The sequence below is a fragment of the Bos javanicus genome, chromosome 11 (assembly GCF_032452875.1).
Source record: "Bos javanicus breed banteng chromosome 11, ARS-OSU_banteng_1.0, whole genome shotgun sequence".
Classification (NCBI taxonomy): Eukaryota; Metazoa; Chordata; class Mammalia; order Artiodactyla; family Bovidae; genus Bos; species Bos javanicus.
The window spans coordinates 11,477,204-11,496,897 of NC_083878.1; the positions used below are offsets into that span (position 1 = coordinate 11,477,204).

Sequence of the window (19,694 nt, forward strand, 5' to 3'; positions counted from 1 at the left end):
CTGCCGCACTATCGCGCGGGTTCGGGTCCCGGTCGCTAGTCGCGGGTCGCCGGCCGCGGGGCGGGGCGGGAGGCGGGGCGCTGACGTCGCGGCGCGGCCGGCGGCCGGGGAGGCGGGGAGGCGGCGGCCGGCTCGGCCCAGCCTGGCCCGGCCCAACCCGCAGCTGCGGCGGCGCTCCGAGCCGGCTCCTGGCCACCCTCCGCCGCTGTCCAGTTTCTTACTTGGTCCGGGTGTCTGCGGTCCTGGTTCGGCCAGGCCTCGCTCGCCGCCGCTTCACCCACTATGGCCCTGGTGCGGGGTGCCGAGCCGGCGGCGGGGCCCTCCCGCTGGCTACCCACGCACGTCCAGGTGACGGTGCTGCGGGCCCGCGGGCTGCGGGGCAAGAGCTCTGGCGCGGGCAGCACCAGCGACGCTTACACGGTGATCCAGGTGGGCCGCGAGAAGTACAGCACGTCGGTGGTGGAGAAGACGCCAGGATGTCCCGAGTGGCGCGAGGAGTGCTCCTTCGAGCTGCCGCCCGGCGCCCTGGACGGCCTGCTACGGGCGCAGGAGGCCGATGCGGGCCCGGCGCCCTGGGCCGCGGGCTCAGCCGCCGCCTGCCAGCTGGTGCTCACCACCATGCACCGTTCGCTCATCGGCGTCGACAAATTCCTGGGCCAGGCCACGGTGGCGCTGGATGAGGTCTTCGGCGCAGGCCGCGCCCAGCACACTCAGTGAGTGCCGGGCGCGGGGGAGCGGAAACGGTTAAAGGCCTCGCGGGGCGGGGCTGGGGGACGCAGGACCCCACACCTTGGCCCGGGCGGTGCGCCCTTTTGCCTGGCACTCAAGGGCGTAAACCGACAAGTTGGTTCTTCACATATAGGGTCTCCTTCCGGCCCCCAAGTGTGCTCTGGGCTGTGTTTGGTTGCTGGCAGATCTTTGGGAGGCCTGGGGGGTTGAGAATGGTGGTCTACTGTTAGGAGTAGATTGTCAAGTGAAGTTAGGAGTGGGATCCAGAGACTCTTGGGCTGTGGGAACCTCAAGAAGGAAAATCTGGGGCCCATTCCTGGGGCCTCTGGGCCTGCCCCACTTTCTTCGAAGGGGAGGGTAACTGCCTGCGGACGCCTGTTCCACACCGGGCCCGCAGGGAAGTGGAGAGGCGCTGCCTCGCCCTGTGAGAGGAGGGCAGCGATTGAACGGAGGCGCCACACCAGATCTAGAGGCTGTAGAGGGCATCTGCTGCTTCCTGGCACTCGGATGCCCTCTGCTGCTTAGAGACGCCCCAAAACCTCCTCTTCCGTGTCCCTGATCAGGAAACAGGAGGACCTCTAAGAAGGAAACGCATTAGTTAGGTAGGCTTCAGGTGTCCTGCCTGAGGTGGAGGCAGCATGTGCTTAAGGCATAGCAGGAGATGGTCTCCCAGTCGCTTATACCTAGAAAGGCCAATGAGTTATTATTTTTTTCTTTAATCATTTATTTTGGCAGCATTTAACTTTCCCTGTGTTAAGATCAAGGCTTCAGACTTGGAGCCTCATTTCCTGTTTTGGGCTTGGGCAGGATCTGGAAGCCTGTCTCCAGGCCTGACAACCAGCCGTGGGTCTCTCACTTAGTTAACTGGGGTGATGCCACCCATAGGTCCCATGACCCCTGGATGGGGAGTGTAAGGGTTTGGGGGTCAGGGGTCCCATGGCTCCTGGATGAGGAGGGTAAGGGGTTGGGACAGGTGCTGGAAAGGTTTGCCCAAGTGAAATGGCATCCAACTGAGTCAATCTAGGAAGGCTTGCTGGAGAAGGATTGAGCCTGGTACAGACCCAGATGAAAGCAGGATTTGGACAGAAAAGATCTGACCTTGAACGCTTTAAAAACATGGGTACAGAAGGGCTTCATGGCTCGTTGTGGCTTTGGTGGGAAACCAGTTAGCACAGGGCGGGTTTGGGGAGGGCTGTGACCTAGCTCCCTCTCTCCCTCCCCTGGCCTCGCCTTCCCTCCTGACTTGCTGTTTGGTTGCTGGCTGTGGGATCATGTGGTATAGTTTGGCCCTCCTTTTGTTTTTTCCCTCCCCTTTTCTGTCCTCTCCCCCCAGCCTGGCTCAGGGAGCCCAAGGGGGTGGGGTGGGGCAGAAAGCTCTTCTTTGGCTCTCTTAGCCCTTTCTTTTCCTGGAGAGGCTCCTGCCCCAAAATTAATTCCACCCCTTTCTTTCCTGGTCCTTCAATCTCCACCTCTCAGCTAATCTGACCAGACTGGTAGATAACACATCCCGGGCTGAGGAGAGGGGGGTGTTGAATCCTAGAGGGGCGACTAAGAGCACAGACACAATGTCTCTAGGCTTGTGGGGAGGGGCTTCTGTGAGGTCAGTGACTTGCGGGGGGTGGAGGGGGTTGGGGAGGGGCTTTGATTTTTTTCAGTTCCTGCTCTTGCTTTCTTCTTGGCCTCTGGGTCTTAACTGAGCTGTCCCTGTCTTTCGGCCCGCATGCACCTGTTTTCAGCCAAGGACAGTCCCTCTTGGAGAACTGGACTTACTACCCCTTGATCTCAGTGGGAGCTTTAATTTACTTTAGAGAAGTCATCTTTTCCACAGGATCTTTCCACACCCACCTGGCTGCCTTTCCTGTGATGCATTGACCTAAGTTATTTATAGAACTTGGAGGGGGCAGGAGGAGGGGACTTATGGGCAGCAGAAATGCCTGTGAAATCAGCCCAATCTTTTAGTTTATGGGACCAAACAGCATGCCCATTGACAGAGGGTGAGGGCTGCTACCCCTGCTCTAGTTTGCACCTTCCACCACTGGCTCTAATGGCCACTCTTCATGGCCTTTCCTGGAGCACCTTGGCGTGAACTGCTAAGACAGTGAGTCTGCACATTTTCCAGTGGGGAGAGGATTGGGGTGTGCCCTCCTCAGCTCTGGATAATGGTGGCAAAGAACTCCAGGAACCAGCTGTGGTGCTCTTAAGGAGAGCAGATGGCCCTGGGTTGCCCAGACAGCACTTGACTAGGGAAAAGCAGTCTCAAGCTTAAGAGGAGGGGCCTGTGGAGTTGCAGATTCCCTTCCCAAACCTGCCACCTTGTGGCCAGTCAAGTAAACTCTTGGTGCCTCAGTATTTTCATCTGTAAAATGGGCTAATTCATATCTTGACAGGGTTGATATAAGAGATGAAATGAGCACCTAGTTCCTGGACGTGTTTGGTGGTCAGTGAACAGCAGTGATGGTGGAGAGAGGTTTTGGTAGCCTGGTAGCTATGATCTGGGAGATGTCCCCTGTCTTAGAGGAGCCTCTCACGTGACAGGAGGAGATAATACAGAACTTAGCACCTTGGAAGTGTTGACTTCCCTGGTGGCTCAGACGGTAAAGCGTCTGTCTACAATGCGGGAGACCTGGGTTTGATCCCTGGGTTGGGAGGATCCCCTGGAGAAGGAAATGGCAGTCCACTCCAGGACTATTGCCTGGAAAATCCCATGGACAGAGGAGCCTGGTAGGCTACAGCCCATGGGGTCGCAAAGAGTCGGACACGACTGAGCAACTTCACTTTCTTTCACTTTAGCACCTGGGGAAGCCCCAGCACTGTGGTGGCAGGGTACTCACAGAAGTATGAGAGCTCCTAATGAAATGACCTGGCCCTTCCCAGCCCTCCACCATTCTCTTTGCTGCTGGAGTTTTGAGAATTGGGCTAGTCTTGGGAGCCCTTTGCAGTTCTAGAGCCACACTCAGATCAGCCTTAGATCTCTGCAGCCATCTTTCTTGGCAGGGCAGCAGCAACATGAAAACTGGGATTTCCCAGTTCTATCACTTATTAGCAGGCAAGTTACTTAACCTGTTTCTTCAATTCTGAAAAGGTCATATGTGATAACAGTCATAGAATTGTACAAGTTAAATACAGTGGTGTCTCTAAAAGTCTTATTATTGTCCTAGAGACATAGCAAGCTTTCAAGATGTTCGTGTTGGGTTATTCCCAGGGCCCTCCTTGTGTGATAGTAATGATGATGAGGGCAAGGGTACTAGATACCTCAGCAGTCCCCGAAGCTGCTTTGTCAGTGGGATGCTATTTGAGGTGAGGGATTTCACCGGAGGCTTCCAGTTGATTAAAAAGAAAATTGTCGAAACAAACTAACTATAACCCTTTCCCTTCAGTAAAACCATTCATGGTTCACCGTGGGTCTGAAAACCCCAAGAGATGCCTCTTCTTTGGCCACTCCAAGCAGCTTGCAGGATCTTAGTTCTCCAACAAGGGGTCAAACCCAGGCCCCTGTAGTGAAAAGCACCAAGTCCTAACCACTGGACTTGCAGGAAGTTCCTGCTTTAGCTTCTTTAGATGTGTCCTTTCTGGTTTGTACCTCAGTGCCATCTGTGGTACTCCCCAGTGGGTACTTGTGTGCAGAAAAATGGTCCCTTCCTTAAAAGAACCCCCTTCCTGGGCCTGTTGGACAGAGGGTTACAGTCTGGCTCCTTGGAAAGGCCACATCTGTGGCCTCGATTTGGGTTAAAATGGGACCATGGACAGGCTGCAGCTGTGGCCCTCTAAGTGGCTCGATCAGCCCTGGTTAGACCTGTCTCATTGATCTTATGAGGGCCTCAGGGGGGCCTGTGGCTGTGGAGGTCTTAGGTTGGAGACCTGAGCCTTCTGCCTGGCTGGCGATGGTGGCCTGAAACCTCCTCGAGGAGGGTTTTGGGCACTGGGAGAGGCACCTGAAGCCAGTGTAGCCTGCTGGTCTAAGGTGGCATGGTCTTTGAGGGCTTCCACCTGTCCCCTAGCCTCCTGATGGACTGCATGTTCCTCTTGTAGACAGATGGTGCAGGACCCACAGCCTCATCCCCGCTGGTTTCCAGCTGTGACTGCTCCTCTGGAAGCAGCTGAGGCCATGAGGGTCCTTGGCCCTGGCTCCTGCTCCAGCCTCAGACCTGGCCTCTGGGGAAGTCTGCTTGGCTGCTGGGAAGGGTGTGGCTGTTCTTAAAAGCAGTAGTTAGGACTTGGGGAGGCTGCATTCCCTGAGTTATGGGGCAGTTTTTATTTGGGGTTGCTTGAGCAGCAGCGTCTGGGGGTGTGGGGAGGGGTGGAAGTGACTCTCCCGTCAGACTGGCAAGCACAGCAGCTTCCCTTCCCTCCGCAGCTGGCCCTGTCCTCCCCTCCCTGCTGGCAGCCGGGGACAGACGCGACTCAGCAGAGCTCCATACGGACGACCTTGAGGGCTGTGCCTTTCTTCTGATGGGGCCGCCTGCTCTCTTTATTGCTGCCGCCCCGGTGCTGTGACATACTCGCCAGCAACAGCGACACTGAAAGGGTCATCTGGCCTCGCCAGGTGTTTCCCCTGCCATTCCCACCCTGCGCAGGGACAGAAGATTAACACAATGACAGGAGCTCTGTGTGTTCTCTGGGAGTCTGTACCTTATTTTTTTTTCCTGCTCAGGGCTGTCTTCTGCAAACTGGTGTGGTCGTGAAGAAGCCTTGCCCTTTCTCATGGCCAAGTAATAGGGATAAGTCCATGGAGTGGGTCCTTTCTGCACCTGGCACTTCTGTCAAGGAGGAGTCTGATGGCTTTGTTCTGACTGAGCTGGCCTGTGGGGCTGGGCCCAGGGCTCCTCAGTGAGCATAATAAGCTAGTTTAGCTCCCAGGAGATAGTGCTGGTGGTGTGGGGGAGGAGGGGTGTTGTCAGGGGCCACCTTGACCTTCAGTTGACCCCAGGGGTGGGAAATGGAAACACTGACCTTGACAGTGGACTTCTAATGTCAGAGCCGTCAGAGTGCTTAGACATGTGGAAATGGAGGCTGGGAGGGCAAGTGGCAGGCCCTCAGCTATGTAGCAATTAGGAAGGGTGGGGCTCTGTGGTTTCTCTTAGGCCCTGGCAGCTTGAAGGGCTGAAGGATTTGGGGTAAAGAAGAGATGGCACTTGGGGCCCTGAGTGCATCCCAAGGTTTCTGTGGAAGTGCCAGAGGGGTTTTAGGGAGATGGGGACATTTCCACTGGGATAGGGAAGGGGGCCTTGGGACTTCTCTGAGACGCTGAGGAACAGTCTAATCCACAGGCCTTTCTGCCTGGGCAGAGGCCAGGGGAGGCCACCGGTTGGGCAGGGAGTTGAAAGGAGGGGAGCACATGGACACCCCAGCCTGCATGTTCAGAGAGTGCAGTCTTATTAGGAGGATAGACCCCACATTTGGAGGAAGGGCCATGGCGAGGTGCTGTATTTTGGGGTCTAGCCAGGAAACACTGGAGATTTCAGAGCAGACAGAATCCCTGGGCTCAGCTGTGGTCAGGGACGGCCTCCTGGAGGAGGAGGTACCCCAGACCTGTCAGGCTGGCCATCAGGGATCCCGTTTGCCACCCAACTTGCTCTGAGTTCCCATACAGACCGCACGTAGCACTTGTTTTTGGAGAATTGTCATTGCCTCATTTGTCTAGTGTATCATTGATTATGTCCTGCTTAGGTGCTGACGCTGTCCTGAGGATTTGTCTTCCATCAGCTTATAACAACCTCTTGAGATGTAGCTATTGTTACTGTGTTTAACAAGTGAGGAAACTGAGACGCAGAGAGGTGAAGTGACTTTTCTAAAGGTACCTAGTACACGGCCGTCAGGCTTGTACCCAGACAGTCTGGCTCCAGATTCTGTGCTCTTCAGCACCATGCTGCACCATCCGTCTGAGTCTTCCCTCATGTCTCCCAGCATTCAGCTTTGCACGGAACCTGGTGTTAAGCAGCTGCCCTCCTTAGGGTTCATCTCTCCTCCCCAAAGTCCATCTCTGTAGTCAGGCTTGGAGGCTCTGGAAGCATGACCTTCCATGCTTCTCCTGTGTGAGGCCTTGACTGGCTGGGATAAGTGCATTTAGTCTGCAGCTCCGTGTCTAGTCATATCTTTCTCAGGAGATGGGGGTGTTGCCTGGTCGTTTGGGGAAGAGGGTATCACTGCCACTACACTATCTCATACGAGTGAGGGAGGGGCTGGAAAGCTCTGCCTCGCCCCCAGACACCCCCACCCCCCACCCCAGGGAGATTTGCTCTCATTGACTTGTACAGTATAGCTGGGCTTGGGATATCATCACCAGATACAAGACTTCCTGACCTTTCCCCAAAAAATGACATGCTTGTTTGACTGTGACGGAACCCTCCGAGCCATCTGGTTCCTCTTCCTACAGTCATGCGGTGGTTTGCTTTTTTCTTTCTTTCTTTTGTTCAACATCTAGTAAGTAATTACTGGGCAACCACTGTGCCAAGGTTAGGGCTTTGGAGGAAACATGAGAAAGAAAATTTATAGCCCTTTCCCTAGGAAGGCAAAAATATGTTTGAGGCAAGACTTAATACAGGAAGGGTAATTAACCAAAAAGCAGTATATAAAAAGTATGAGAGAAAGGATCAAAAGAAGGACCAACTCACCAGGGTTGGTGTGATCAGGGTGGACCGTGTGTAGGAGGTAGAGCCTTGAATGACAGATGAGGTGTGATAGGGGCTGGGTGAGTTGGGAGGGAGACTGCCCCTCTGGAAGGGAAGGGAAGTGTGATGGGCTGGGCCAGGAAAGGGAGTGGAGGGGAGCTGAGTTAGTTTAGCTATGTGCTTCTCTCAGCAAAACAGCCTGGCTTTCTTTCACATTTATTTTTGAGTAGTTTACTGGTTTAAAAATTCTAAAGATACAGAGGTTACACTGTGAAAAATTTTCCTTGCCCTGACCTTGAGTCATCTAGCTCCTTTCTCTGGAGGCAGCCAGCATTACCAGATCTCATCTACTTTTAAAAGCCAATGCATTATAGATTTCTTCTCCCCCTCACATTGTGTTTGCACAAACGCAGCTTTCTTCATGCACACGCTTCTGTACCTACTATCAGCCTGGCTTCCCCACAGAGGGATGTTACTGCTTGTGTCCACCTGTTGTGGTGCTTTCCCAGTGGCTCAGCAGGTAAAGAATCTGCCTGCAATGCAGGAGACACAGGAGACGCTGGGTCTGGAACATTGCCTGGAGGAGGAAACTGAGACCCACTCCAGTATTCTTGCCTGAAAAATCCCATGGACAGAGGAACCTGAAAAATCCCATGGACAGAGGAGCCATGCAAAGAGTCGGACATGACTGAAGGACTGAGCACGCCACCTGTTGTGTCTGAACCGAGACCCTAGCAGGGGGACGGCCATACTTAGTTTTATCCTCTGGAACTCAGGACTCTGGTTCGGGGTGAATATTGGGTTAGGAGCACCGGGGAGGGGAGTGTGGGTAAGTCGAATTTCTTCCTTATCCCTTGTCTCCCAGAGAGTCCCCTGGGAGGGTCATCTCGCTGGTTCTCCTTTCTCCTGGGCAGGGTCATCGCTCTTTGGTCCTGGGCCACCTTCCTCCCATAGGGCTGACGACAGCCCATAAAAGGTCCCGACAGTAAATCCAAATCTTTATGTGTGGGTTGGCCTACTTCTCAGAGTGCTTTCCCAGCATCACCTCATTTCCTTCTTCCCTGAGGGCAGGCAGGCTGACCCCCATTTTTACTGATGTTGAGACTGGGGTCTGAGGAGTGGGATGACCTATTCAAGGTCACACAGCTCATTAGTGGCAGCCAGATTTCTGACCCCCAAGCCCAGTGCTTTTCCCATACATCATGCTTTCAACTGTCCATACTTCCTGTTGCTGTGTGGTTAGACGTGTCTCCAAGTAGGCATGGGTCCCTGGCCTCTGCCTGAGGCAAGCTGACAGCGACTGACCTCTGGAGCCTACGGCAGGAGGAGGGGTGCGGACTGCTCGAGAAGTTTGTGCCTAGGCAGGGGGGAGGCTGAGCCTGACTGGGCTGAGGCGAGCCCAAGCAGCCCATGCCCACGGAGGCAGGGGCAGCTAATGAAACGACAGTTCTGGGCTCTGAGGACTGTTGCCCAGAGCCAGAGTAGGTGGTAAGAATCTCTGGCCTGATAAAGGGGCACTGTCCTCTCCTGCAGTTGAGTCTGGCTTGCAGTTTTTACCTTTGATACCAAATCAAAGGCAGGCTTAGGTTGTGAGCATTGAGAGCCGTAAGGGATTGGCCTTCTCCCTGCATCCTATCTGCTGGTGTGTGAGGAGGTCGGCCGGCCGGAGATCTGGGGAGAAGCGAAGGCATCTAGATGGAGGAGCCTCTGGGGAAAGCTTTTCCAGCCAGCTCTTCAAACTCTGAGTTACACAGTTTGAGTTGGTATTTCTCCCCGTCTTCACTGGCTTATTTGATCATCCCTCTTTTACAGAGGTGAAGCGGGTGGTTGAAAGCCACTTTGTAAGTCAGATCCAGGACTAGAACCTGGGTCTCCTGTCTTACAGCTCACTGAGGATTTTCCTCACGTGAACCGTGAACTTCCAGATGTTCAAGCTGGTTTTAGAAAAGGCAGAGGAATCAGAGATCAAATTGCCAACATCCACTGGATCATGGAAAAAGCAAGAGAGTTCCAGAAAAACATCTATTTCTGCTTTATTGACTATGCCAAAGCCTTTGACTGTGTGGATCACAATAAACTGTGGAAAATTCTGAAAGAGATGGGAATCCCAGACCACCTGACCTGCCTCTTGAGAGACCTATATGCAGGTCAGGAAGCAACAGTTAGAACTGGACATGGAACAACAGACTGGTTCCAAATAGGAAAAGGAGTACATCAAGGCTGTATATTGTCACCCTGCTTATTTAACTTCTCTGCAGAATACATCATGAGAAACGCTGGGCTGGAAGAAGCACAAACTGGAATCAAGATTGCCGGGAGAAATATCAATCACCTCAGATATGCAGATGACACCACCCTTATGGCAGAAAGTGAAGAGGAACTAAAAAGCCTCTTGATCAAAGTGAAAGAGGAGAGTGAACAAGTTGGCTTAAAGCTCAACATTCAGAAAACTAAGATCATGGCATCCGGTCCCATCACTTCATGGGAAATAGATGGGGAAACAGTGGAAACAGTGTCAGACTTTATTTTTTTGGGCTCCAAAATCACTGCAGCCATGAAGTTAAAAGACGCTTACTCCTTGGAAGGAAAGTTATGACCAACCTAGATAGCATATTCAAAAACAGGGACATTACTTTGCCAACAAAGGTCCGTCTAGTCAAGGCTATGGTTTTTCCAGTAGTCATGTATGAATGTGAGAGTTGGACTGTGAAGAAAGCTGAGCACCGAAGAATTGATTCTTTTGAACTGTGGCATTGGAGAAGACTCTTGAGAGTCCCTTGTACTGCAAGGAGATCCAACCAGTCCATTCTAAAGATCAGTCCTGGGTGTTCTTTGGAAGGAATGATGCTAAAGCTGAAACTCCAGTATTTTGGCCACCTCATGCGAAGAGTTGACTCATTGGAAAAGACTGTGATGCTGGGAGGGATTGGGGGCAGGAGGAGAAGGGGATGACAGAGGATGAGATGGCTGGATGGCATCACTGACTCGATGGACGTGAGTTTGAGTGAACTCCAGGAGTTGGTGTTGGACAGGGAGGCCTGGTGTGCTGCAATTCATGGGGTCACAAAGAGTTGGACACGACTGAGCGACTGAACTGAACTGAGGTTTTCCCACTATTCCTTTAAAATATTTTTTTAATAAATATTTTATTTTTTAGAAAATTTATTTACTTTTTGGCTGCATTGGGTCTTAGTTGCAGCATGTGGGCTTCTCGCTAGTGTGGTGCACAGGTTCCAGGGCACGTGGGCTCTGAGTTTTGGCACATGGGCTTAGCTGCCCTGTGGCCTGTGGGATCTTAGTTCCCTGACCAGGGATCAAAGCTGCATCCCCTGCATTGGAAGGCGGATTCTTCATCACTGGACCACCAGGGAAGTTCCTACAATAATTAGTTTTCCCAACCTATTTCTGGGACTGAAGCTAAGCCCTGTCAACGCCATCTCGTCTACCCAGCGTGTGTTAGAGCAGGCCCAGTCCCTGGGTTGTGGGGGTGAAAGGTGAGTAACATTCCGTGCTGTCAGTAAGCAGTGACAGCACAGGTGGAGTGGCTCTGCTGTGCCCAGGAGTGCCACTCCTTCCCCTCCCCATTGCTCCTGTCCTAGTTTAAGCAGTTTTTTTTTAACATCTCCTGCAGACTTAGCTGCTTCAGCTTTTTTATAAGCCAGAATGCCAGTGTATTAATTTATGATGAGAAATAACTGCTAAGGCACAGGGAATTGCCTGCGTCAGCCTGGCTGTGGGGCCTGTCCTGGGTTCAGCTCTGTGGCTGGCTCTGCGGCCTCACCTCTTGCCTGCCCCATTCCCTGTTGCCCTGTGCTCTTCCTAGAGCCCAGCGGCCATAGGTCTTATCCTTGTTTCCTACCCTGTAGTGCTCTTCCAGGCCCAGAGGAAAGCTGCAGCTCTTTAGCATGATGTTTGGGGCAGTCTCCTCTATCTGCTCCAAAGCACCTTTCTGTCCATCTTCACTTCTCTAACCCTCAGCACCTGGATATTCCGTTCCTCCCACCTGGAGTGTCTCTGCACCTGCCTCCTTGCCTCCTGACCCATCATTCAAGACCCAGTATGAGTGTTGGCATCTGTCAATGAAAATAATAAACAGCCTATTATAAAAATAGGAAAGAATTTCGTTTGAGCCAAACTCAGGATTAGCCTGGACACCCACTTCCCAGATTAGAGAAACTGCTCTGGAGAAGCATGGTTTCCAGCACAAGTTTATATATCTTGTCAGAACAAAGAACATGAAACAAGTCAGGGATACATGTCAAGATCTCCACCCATCCACCCATAAGCATGCACACAGCAAGTCAGCATGGCCTTGCACCTGGGAAGGGAATCTTATCGTTAAAGGGGGACCAGCATTGGGTTCCCTGGAGAGAGGAGTGGCTACCCTCTCCAGTATTCTTGCGTGGAGAATTCCATGGACTGGATAGTTCGCGAGGTCACAAAGAGTTGGACAGGACTGAGTGACTTTCACTTATGAGAATTTATGAGCATTGGTGTCCCAAGAAGAGAAGTATTTAATCTTTATTTTTAACACGGGCATGCTTTACCTTTTGTTAGTGTCTTTTCTCTAATAATTAAAGCAGATGTCCAATGTATGTTTGTAACCTCATGGCAAATAGGTGGGGAAAAATGTGGAAACAGTGACATTTTATTTTTTTGGGTTCTGAAATCACTGCATGTGGCTACTGCAGCAACACAATTAATAGACGCTTGCTCCTTGGAAGAAAAGCTGTGACAGCCCTAGACTAGCATATTAAAAAGCAGAGATAGTCACTTTGCTGACAAAGGTCCATATAGTCAAAGCTACGGTTTTTCTAGTAGTCATGTACAGATGGGAGTTGGACCACAGAGAAGGCTGAGTGCCGAAAAATTGATGCTTTCAAACTGTAGTGTTGGAGAAGACTCTTGAGAGTCCCTTGGACTGCAAGGAGATCAAACCAGTCAATCCTAAAGGAAATCAACCCTGAATATTCACTGGAAGGACTGATGCTGGAGCTTAAGCTCCAATACTTTGGCCACTTGATGCAAAGAGACTCATTAGAAAAGACCCTGATGCTGGGAAAGATTGAGGGCAAGAGGAGAAGGGGGCATCAGAGGATGAGATGGTTGGATGGCATCACGGACTCAATGGACATGAGTTTGAGCAAACTCCAGGAGATAGTGAAGGACAGGGAAGCCTGGCATGCTACAGTTCATGGGATCACAAAGAGTCAGACACGACTTGGCAGCTGAACGGCAACAACAGTGTATGTTTGATAGGCCACAAACAGGCTATTTTAGTGAGTATAAGATTCAGGTTTTCTCAGGTATAAGCCAGAATGACTTCCTGTATCTCAATATGTGAAAATTTCTTTTATCAGGTCCTTTACCACTTCTCTTGAAATATTCTTTCATTTAGCCTATTGTGCGTTTTATTTGTACGTTTTTGTGGTGTTAATCACTTTCTTCCTTTATTTATGTGGCTGTCTTATTTCCCTACTATGATGTAAGCTTCTCAAGAACACCCCCCCCCCTTTTTTTTTTTAACTTTGGCAAATACTTCGGAAATATTCTGAGCCTGGCTGAGGGCTCCTCTGGTTAGATGGGCAAGTTCCCTATGCCTCTGAGACTTTGTGGGTGTCAGGATGGGCTGTCAGGATCTCACGTGCCATGCCCTGTGCTGAGGCTATGGAGATGTGTAGATAGCACAAGGCTCAGGTATGCAACCAGGAGCAGGGCGCAGTCACAGGACAGGGAGAAGAAAACCTGTGTCCTGGCCCAAGGCTACCCTCGCCTCCACAGGGATCTAACAGAAAGGCCCCGTTAGTCTCAAGTGGGACTGAAGGAGAATATAGCTGAGTCAGTATGTGTTTCCAGCCATTTCCAACAGATGCTGGTGCTTTTCAAAAAACATCACCATGACGCTTGTTAACAGATAAAAAAAATCAGCAGTTCCTTAATCATCCAGTCAGTATCCAGTCCATATTCAAATTGCCCTGATATCAGGACTCCCTGTTTATGAGTGGTTTGTTGAATCAGGATCCAAACGGGGCTCCCTCCCAGCCGGGGCCTAGTTGTTAGGTTTCCCAGGGCAACAGTCCCCTCCTCCCTTACCTGAGGGAGGAGCTGAGTCACTTGTCCTTGAGAGCATCCGCACTGTGGCTGATGGCTTCCCCTTTGATGTCCTTCACCCTAATTTTGCAGCCCCTGAGGGCTAGTTGCTAGGTCTGAAAGTCCTGCTCCCTAGACCCTGCCTCTTGCAGGAGTTCCTCTGCCCGAGGAGGCTGACTCTGCTGCATGGCCTCGGCAGGCACACCGGCTCCATCTCCACTTCAGTGGGGCTGAGATTAAGCAGTGGGTTCTGGACTGTTAGCTGACCCAGCTACCATGGAGTTATCCATTCAGCCTTTCTCCCAATGGATTTTAGTATCCATTAATGATTGCTGCCTAGGACTCTAGTTGTTTTTTTTCTTTATTAGCAGGAATCTGGCATAAGGAAGCGTTTTCGTTTTCCCTGTGATTGTTTGGTCATTCTACACAGGAACATCAGGAATGGCAATTCTTTGCCATTGTTTTTCAGTTTGTGGTTGACTTCCAATTTAGAAATCCATAATAGTGTGATGACAACAGTCACTTACATGATGGTTTCCTGCCAAAGAGAAATTGTAGGACTTTGTGAGCCTGGAGAAAGGGAGACAAGGTGAATGGTCTCTGAAGGCTTCAGGCCTTTTCAGCTGTTGTTATTGAGTCACTCAGTTGGTCCGATTCTTCACGACCCTGTGGACTGTAGATGTCCAGCCTCCTCTGTCCATGGAATTCTCCAGGCAAGAACACTGGAGTGGGTAGCCATTTCCTTCTCCAGGGCATCCTCCTGACTCAGGGGTCAAACCTGGTTTTCCTGCATTGCAGGCAGATTCTTTACTGTTTGAGCCACCAGGAAGCCCTCAGGCCTTTTCAAAGCAAGAGATTTAATCAATACAGCGTTGCTTGAAGTGACTGATGGCTGCTGGCCTAGAATAGGGATTTGGGGCAGATTGTTATGCTCATCAGAATGTTATGGACAGGTATCTTGGTGTCTTCTCCTAGAGTTTCCCCCAACATCTGCTTTTTGAGTTGCAGTCTTCTCCTCTCTGGAGCTCTGTAGCCCCCACTTGTACTGACTCCCTGGGGTGGCTCAGTGGGGAGAGTAAGCCCTGGAAAGGACAACTGGATCAGTATATCTTTCCTTCACATTGGTGGTTCTTTTAGGAGATTCTTCAGCCAGAACAGCGGGCAGCACAGCTGTCTTCTCAGGGCCTCTCAGCTTCATTTATCTTGGGGCACAGTTCATTCCTACAGCTGTCAGCTTTGCAGGCCCCTCATCCCCAGCATGGTGGTAGCTGTTCCCTAGCCTGAGGTAGGCCTGTCTCTGAAGTTGGTGGCTACGGCCAGAAGAGAGAAGCTGCAGAAGCTGCAGATAAGTAGGCAGGTAAGGCTCAGGTGAGGACCAGCCTGGGAAAGTTGGAGATTGTGGTGTTGGGGACACGAGGAAAAGCTCTGGGAGCAGCCTGCCCCTGAGGCAGCAGGTGCACCTGGCTGCTTTTGTTTGTCTGGAGTCGCCTTCACTGCCTTGCTGGGTGTTGGAGGATCAGACTGGGCACTGTGGCGAGACGCTCAGGAGCTGCAGAGCCTTTGGCTGGTTCCTTGCCCCTTACCAGCAAGGCTCTCTTGTACCCAATGGGACATGAGGTGTCTGTCCTCTCATTTGGGATCTCAGCCTGGGAGCCGTGCATTGGGACAGGAAGGGGAAGACGTGCTCAGCATGTGCTTTGCAGCAAGCCCTATAGAGGCAGCACAACCCGAGCAGTGAGAGGAGCATCGTCCAGCTCCTCCTCTGGGAACTACACTCAGCATCTTCCACAGAGCCCTCGCTTTAGCTTTGAGCTCTATCTCTAAGTGTGCTTTATTATTTTGTGCCTCTGTTAGCAAGATGTGGAGAAGGCGATGGCACCCCACTCCAGTACTCTTGCCTGGAAAATCCCATGGACAGAGGAGCCTGGTGGGCTGCAGTCCATGGGGTTGCTAAGAGTCGGACACGACTGAGTGACTTCACTTTCACTTTTCACTTTCATGCATTGGAGAAGGAAATGGCAACCCACTCCAGTGTTCTTGCCTGGAGAATCCCAGGGACGGAGGGGCCTGGTGGGCTGCTGTCTATGGGGTTGCACAGAGTCGAACACAACTGAAGTGACTTAGCAGCAGTAGCAAGATGTGTTCTAAGGTAGTTGCTTTTTCACTGTATGCCGTTTTCAGCATAAAAAGTAGGAGTCCTCTACTTTCGGATGGCAGCAGAAGCCTGTAGCTTTAAAGTTCAAAGCAGTGATAGAGGCGATGCGTGTAGACGAGACTTGGCAACGCCTGCTGCAGCTGTCACGTGGTATGAAAATGCCCGGTTTCCCTTGGTGGCGCGTTCACAGGTACTGCTGCTCTACAAAGATTTGCAAAAATTCATAATTGAAAAAAGTGCCAAATTTCAGTTAGAGATGAGGGGAAATAGAGATGTAATGCTCCTATCTAACACATACCCCTGCTTTAGAGAAACTCCTTGGTTGGGAAGGAACATGGGGGTTTCTGGGTCCAGGTGTGTGTGTGTGCTGTACTTGGGGACGGAGGCAGTCTAGTGCAGTGATCAGGGTCAGCTGCTCTGGAGACAAGGAGCCTGAGATTCCTGGTTCCTCTATTTACAAAAAAGAAGTGTGTGCCGTAACCCTGTGGACTTCTCTCTGTTCTGGTGCTTGCATCTGCAAAACATGTGAGCTAACACTTGGGTGGCGCTTCCCGTGTGCCAGACCCTGTTCTGAGTGCTTCACGTGTAATCTGTTTAATTGTCAGCGTGGTCTTGTGAAGGCAGCCAACATCCATTACCCTCATTTTATAGATAAGTACGAAAAGGCATAGAGAGATTGGGGAACCCACTCTCTGTCACGCAGCTGGTTATGTGGTGATCTGGGGCTTAGACCAGGCAGCCAGGCTCCAGAGTCCAGGCTGGTAGCCACTTTCAAGGTCGGCCTCCCACTCCTGCGTCACAGGGCTTTTAAGGGTATTATTTGGATCTAATTTGCTGTGTTGAGTGCTTAGTACAGTGCCTGCCCACAGTAGATGCTAAATGAGAGGTGTAGTTGTTGATGCTAAGATTATTGCCCTAGTGACGGGCTAGCATGGGGTCAATGCCTGACCTCCATTCAGGAAATGGGCACTTACCAGAGCTGATGGGTGTATTCTTTTAGGGAAGTTGATGGAATTCTTAGCTCAGGGATTGGGGATGAGGCCTTCAGGGTTAAAGAAGGCATCCTTTTGGAACTGTCTGTCCCCTGAAGCCTGGCATGTGGCTCCCACCTCAGGAGGCTCTTTCTGGGAACAGGGGGTACCCTCTTTGCTCTGGGAGCTTCTGGTCTCATGATTAAGACTTGTGGGTTTGTGGTGATATAAACATTACATATAGGTCAGTTGTGAACAGGGACAAACAAGTTCCTAAGTTATTTCATAGATTAATTTGTTAGTTAATTGAAAAGATACTTGAATATCCACTCTTTCAAACCTGGTGACACACAGATGAGCAGAATAAAGTTCCTGCCTGTAGAGCAGGGAAAGACAGACATTACACAGCAGTGTATTGTTCAGTCGCTAAATCATGTCCGACTCTTTGCGACCCCATGAATTGCAGCATGCCAGGCTTCCCTGTCCTTCAGTGTCTCCTGGAGTTTGCTCAAACTCATATCCATTGAATCCGTGGTATCATCCAACCATCCATCTCAAGCTCCGTCACCCCCTTCTCCTCTTCTCCTCAATCTTTCTCAAAATCAGGGTCTTTTCCAATGAGTCGGCTCTACACATCAGATGGCCAAAGTATTGGAGCTTCAGCTCCAGCGTCAGTCCTTCCAATGAATATTCAGTGTTGATCTCCTTTAGGGTTTACTGGTTGGATCTCCTTGCAGTCCAAGGGACTCTCAAGAGTCTTCTCCAGCACCACAGTTCAAAAGCATCAATTCTTCGGTGCTCAGCCTTCTTTATGGTCCAACTCTCACATCCATACATGACTACTGGAAAAACCATAGCTTTGACTAGATGGACCTTTGTCAGCAAAGTGATGTTTCTGCTTTTTAATATGCTGTCTAGGTTTGTCACAGCCTTTCTTCTGAGGAGCAAGCATCTTTTAATTTCATGGCTGCAGTGATTTGGGAGTCCAAGAAGAGAAAATCTGTCATTTGTTTCCATTTTTTCCTCATCAATTTACCATGAAGTGATGGGACCAGGTACCATGATGTTAGTTTTTTGAATGTTGAGTCTTTTTTAAAAATTTTATTTAATTGGCAGCAAAACACTTTACAACATTGTGGTGGTTTTTGCCATACGTTGACATGAATCAGCCTGAATGTTGAGTCTTAAACCAGCTCTTTCAGTCTCCTCTTTCACCTTCATCAAGAGGCTCTTTAGTTCCTCTTCACTTCCTGCTATTAGAATGGTATCATCTGCGTATCTGAGGTTATTAATGTTTCTCCCGCTATTCTTGATTCCAGCTTGCGCTTCATCCAGCCCGGCTTTTCACATGATGTAGTCTGCACGTAAGTTAAATAAGCAGGGTGACAATATGCAGCCTTGACGTACTCCTTTCCCAATTTGGAACCAGTCTGTTGTTCCATGTCCAGCTCAAAGTGTTGCTCCTTGACCTGCGTTCAGATTTCTCAGGAGGCAGGTAAGGTGGTCTGGTATTCCCATCTCTTGAAGAATTTTCCACAGTTTGTTGTGATCCACACAGTCAAAGGCTTTAGCATAGTCAATGAAGCAGAAGTAGATGTTTTTCTGGAATTCTCTTGCTTTTTATAGGATCTAACAGATGTTGACAGCTTGATCTTTGGTTCTGTGCCTTTTCTAAATCCAACCTGTACATCTGGACGTTCTTGGTTTACATACTGTTGAAGCCTAGCATGTGAAATGAGCGCAATTGTGTGGTAGTTTGAACATTCTTTGGCATTGCCCTTCTTTGAGATTGGAATGAGAACTGACCTTTTCCAGTCCTGTGACCATTGCTGAGTTTTCCAAGTTTGCTGACATATTGAGTGGAGCACTTTAACAGCATCATCTTTTAGGATTTGAAGTAGCTCAGCTGGAATCCCATCACCTCCAGTAGCTTTGTTTGTAGTGTGCTTCCTAAGGCCCACTTGACTTCACACTGCCCTGTCTGGCTGCTAGTGAGTGACCACACCATTGTGGTTATCCAGGTCATTAAGACCTTTTTTGCACAGTTCTGTGTATTCTTGCCACCTCTTCTTAATCTCTTCTGCTTCTGTTAGGTCCTTGCCATTTCTGCCCTTTTTTGTACCCATCTTTGCATGAAACGTTCCCTTGGTAGCTCTCATTTTCTTGAAGAGATCTCTAGTCTTTCCCATTCTGTTGTTTCACTGTGTGGGATACACGTGCGCACACACACACACACACCCCTCTGTCAGGTGGTGTTAGTATGCTGAAGAAATAGAACAGAGTTAAGGAGCAGTTGTAGTTGGGGTACTCAAGGAAAACTGAGAAAGTTCAGACGAATGGGGACCTGTTGTGAGTGAGTAAGTGCAGATCTGGGCCTGTGTCTCAGGCAGAGGGAAAAGCAAGAGCAGTGGCCTGGAGGTGGGAACACAGTGAAGAGCAGTGTGGGATGAGATATGCAGAGGATCAGAGGAGCCGGGACCCAAAAGATGAGTCCTTTCTGCCATGCTGAGGAGCAGTGTGGGATGCACTCCAAGTTCACCCACATGCTGCAGGAAGCTTGGATGGCAGGGAGGCAGGTTAGCAGGGAATTGTGATATTCAGCAGGGGTTTGTGGTGGACTCTACTGTAGGCTGCCAGTGATGAGAGGGGTTGAAATCTAGATGTAGTCGGTCCATAGAGTTCAAAATTTAGATGTAGGGTGTGACGGGGAAAAAGAGACAAGGATGGTTCCTGGTTTGGGATTTGAAATAAATGAGGAGTGGATGCTTAGGAAGGGGCACCATTATTTGGGTCATAAGCTGAACTCTGGACTGATAGTGTTACTGAACTGAACTCAGGTCTGCCCGCCTGACATGCAGCAGAGCCAATCTCCTGACACTGGGTAGTGGTGAAATAAAGAACAGTGTTTATCTGCAGGGTGGCAGTAAGATGAACAGGCAGCTCGTGCTCAAAAGGCCTGAACTCCCCGTTGGCTTTCAGGCAAAGGTTTGTAAAGACTGTTAGGAGTTAGCTCTGGACCTTCTTCTGGTCAGTCGGTGGTGAGGTAACAGGATGTTGTGTGGGGAGCCTCAGTCATCAGCTTTCTGGTTCCTGCTTGTTGTGGTCAATAAGTAGTCACCACCCTCTGCCAGGTGGCGGAGG

The 19,694-nt window shown here is 50.6% G+C and overlaps 1 protein-coding gene across 3 annotated transcripts in view; it reads left to right on the plus strand.

Annotated features, from left to right (window-relative positions):
* The first annotated feature begins 111 nt into the window (after positions 1 to 111).
* Positions 112 to 19,694, plus strand: part of RAB11FIP5 (RAB11 family interacting protein 5) — a 43,400-nt gene continuing 23,817 nt past the window's right edge. The window contains exon 1 of one of the 3 annotated variants that reach the window (XM_061431926.1): positions 112 to 713. In XM_061431926.1, the coding sequence (XP_061287910.1) occupies positions 283 to 713 (431 nt within the window). In that variant the 5' untranslated portion in view covers positions 112 to 282. The remainder of the gene's footprint in view (positions 714 to 19,694) is intronic. The other 2 variants (XM_061431924.1, XM_061431925.1) reach the window with 2 other exon arrangements.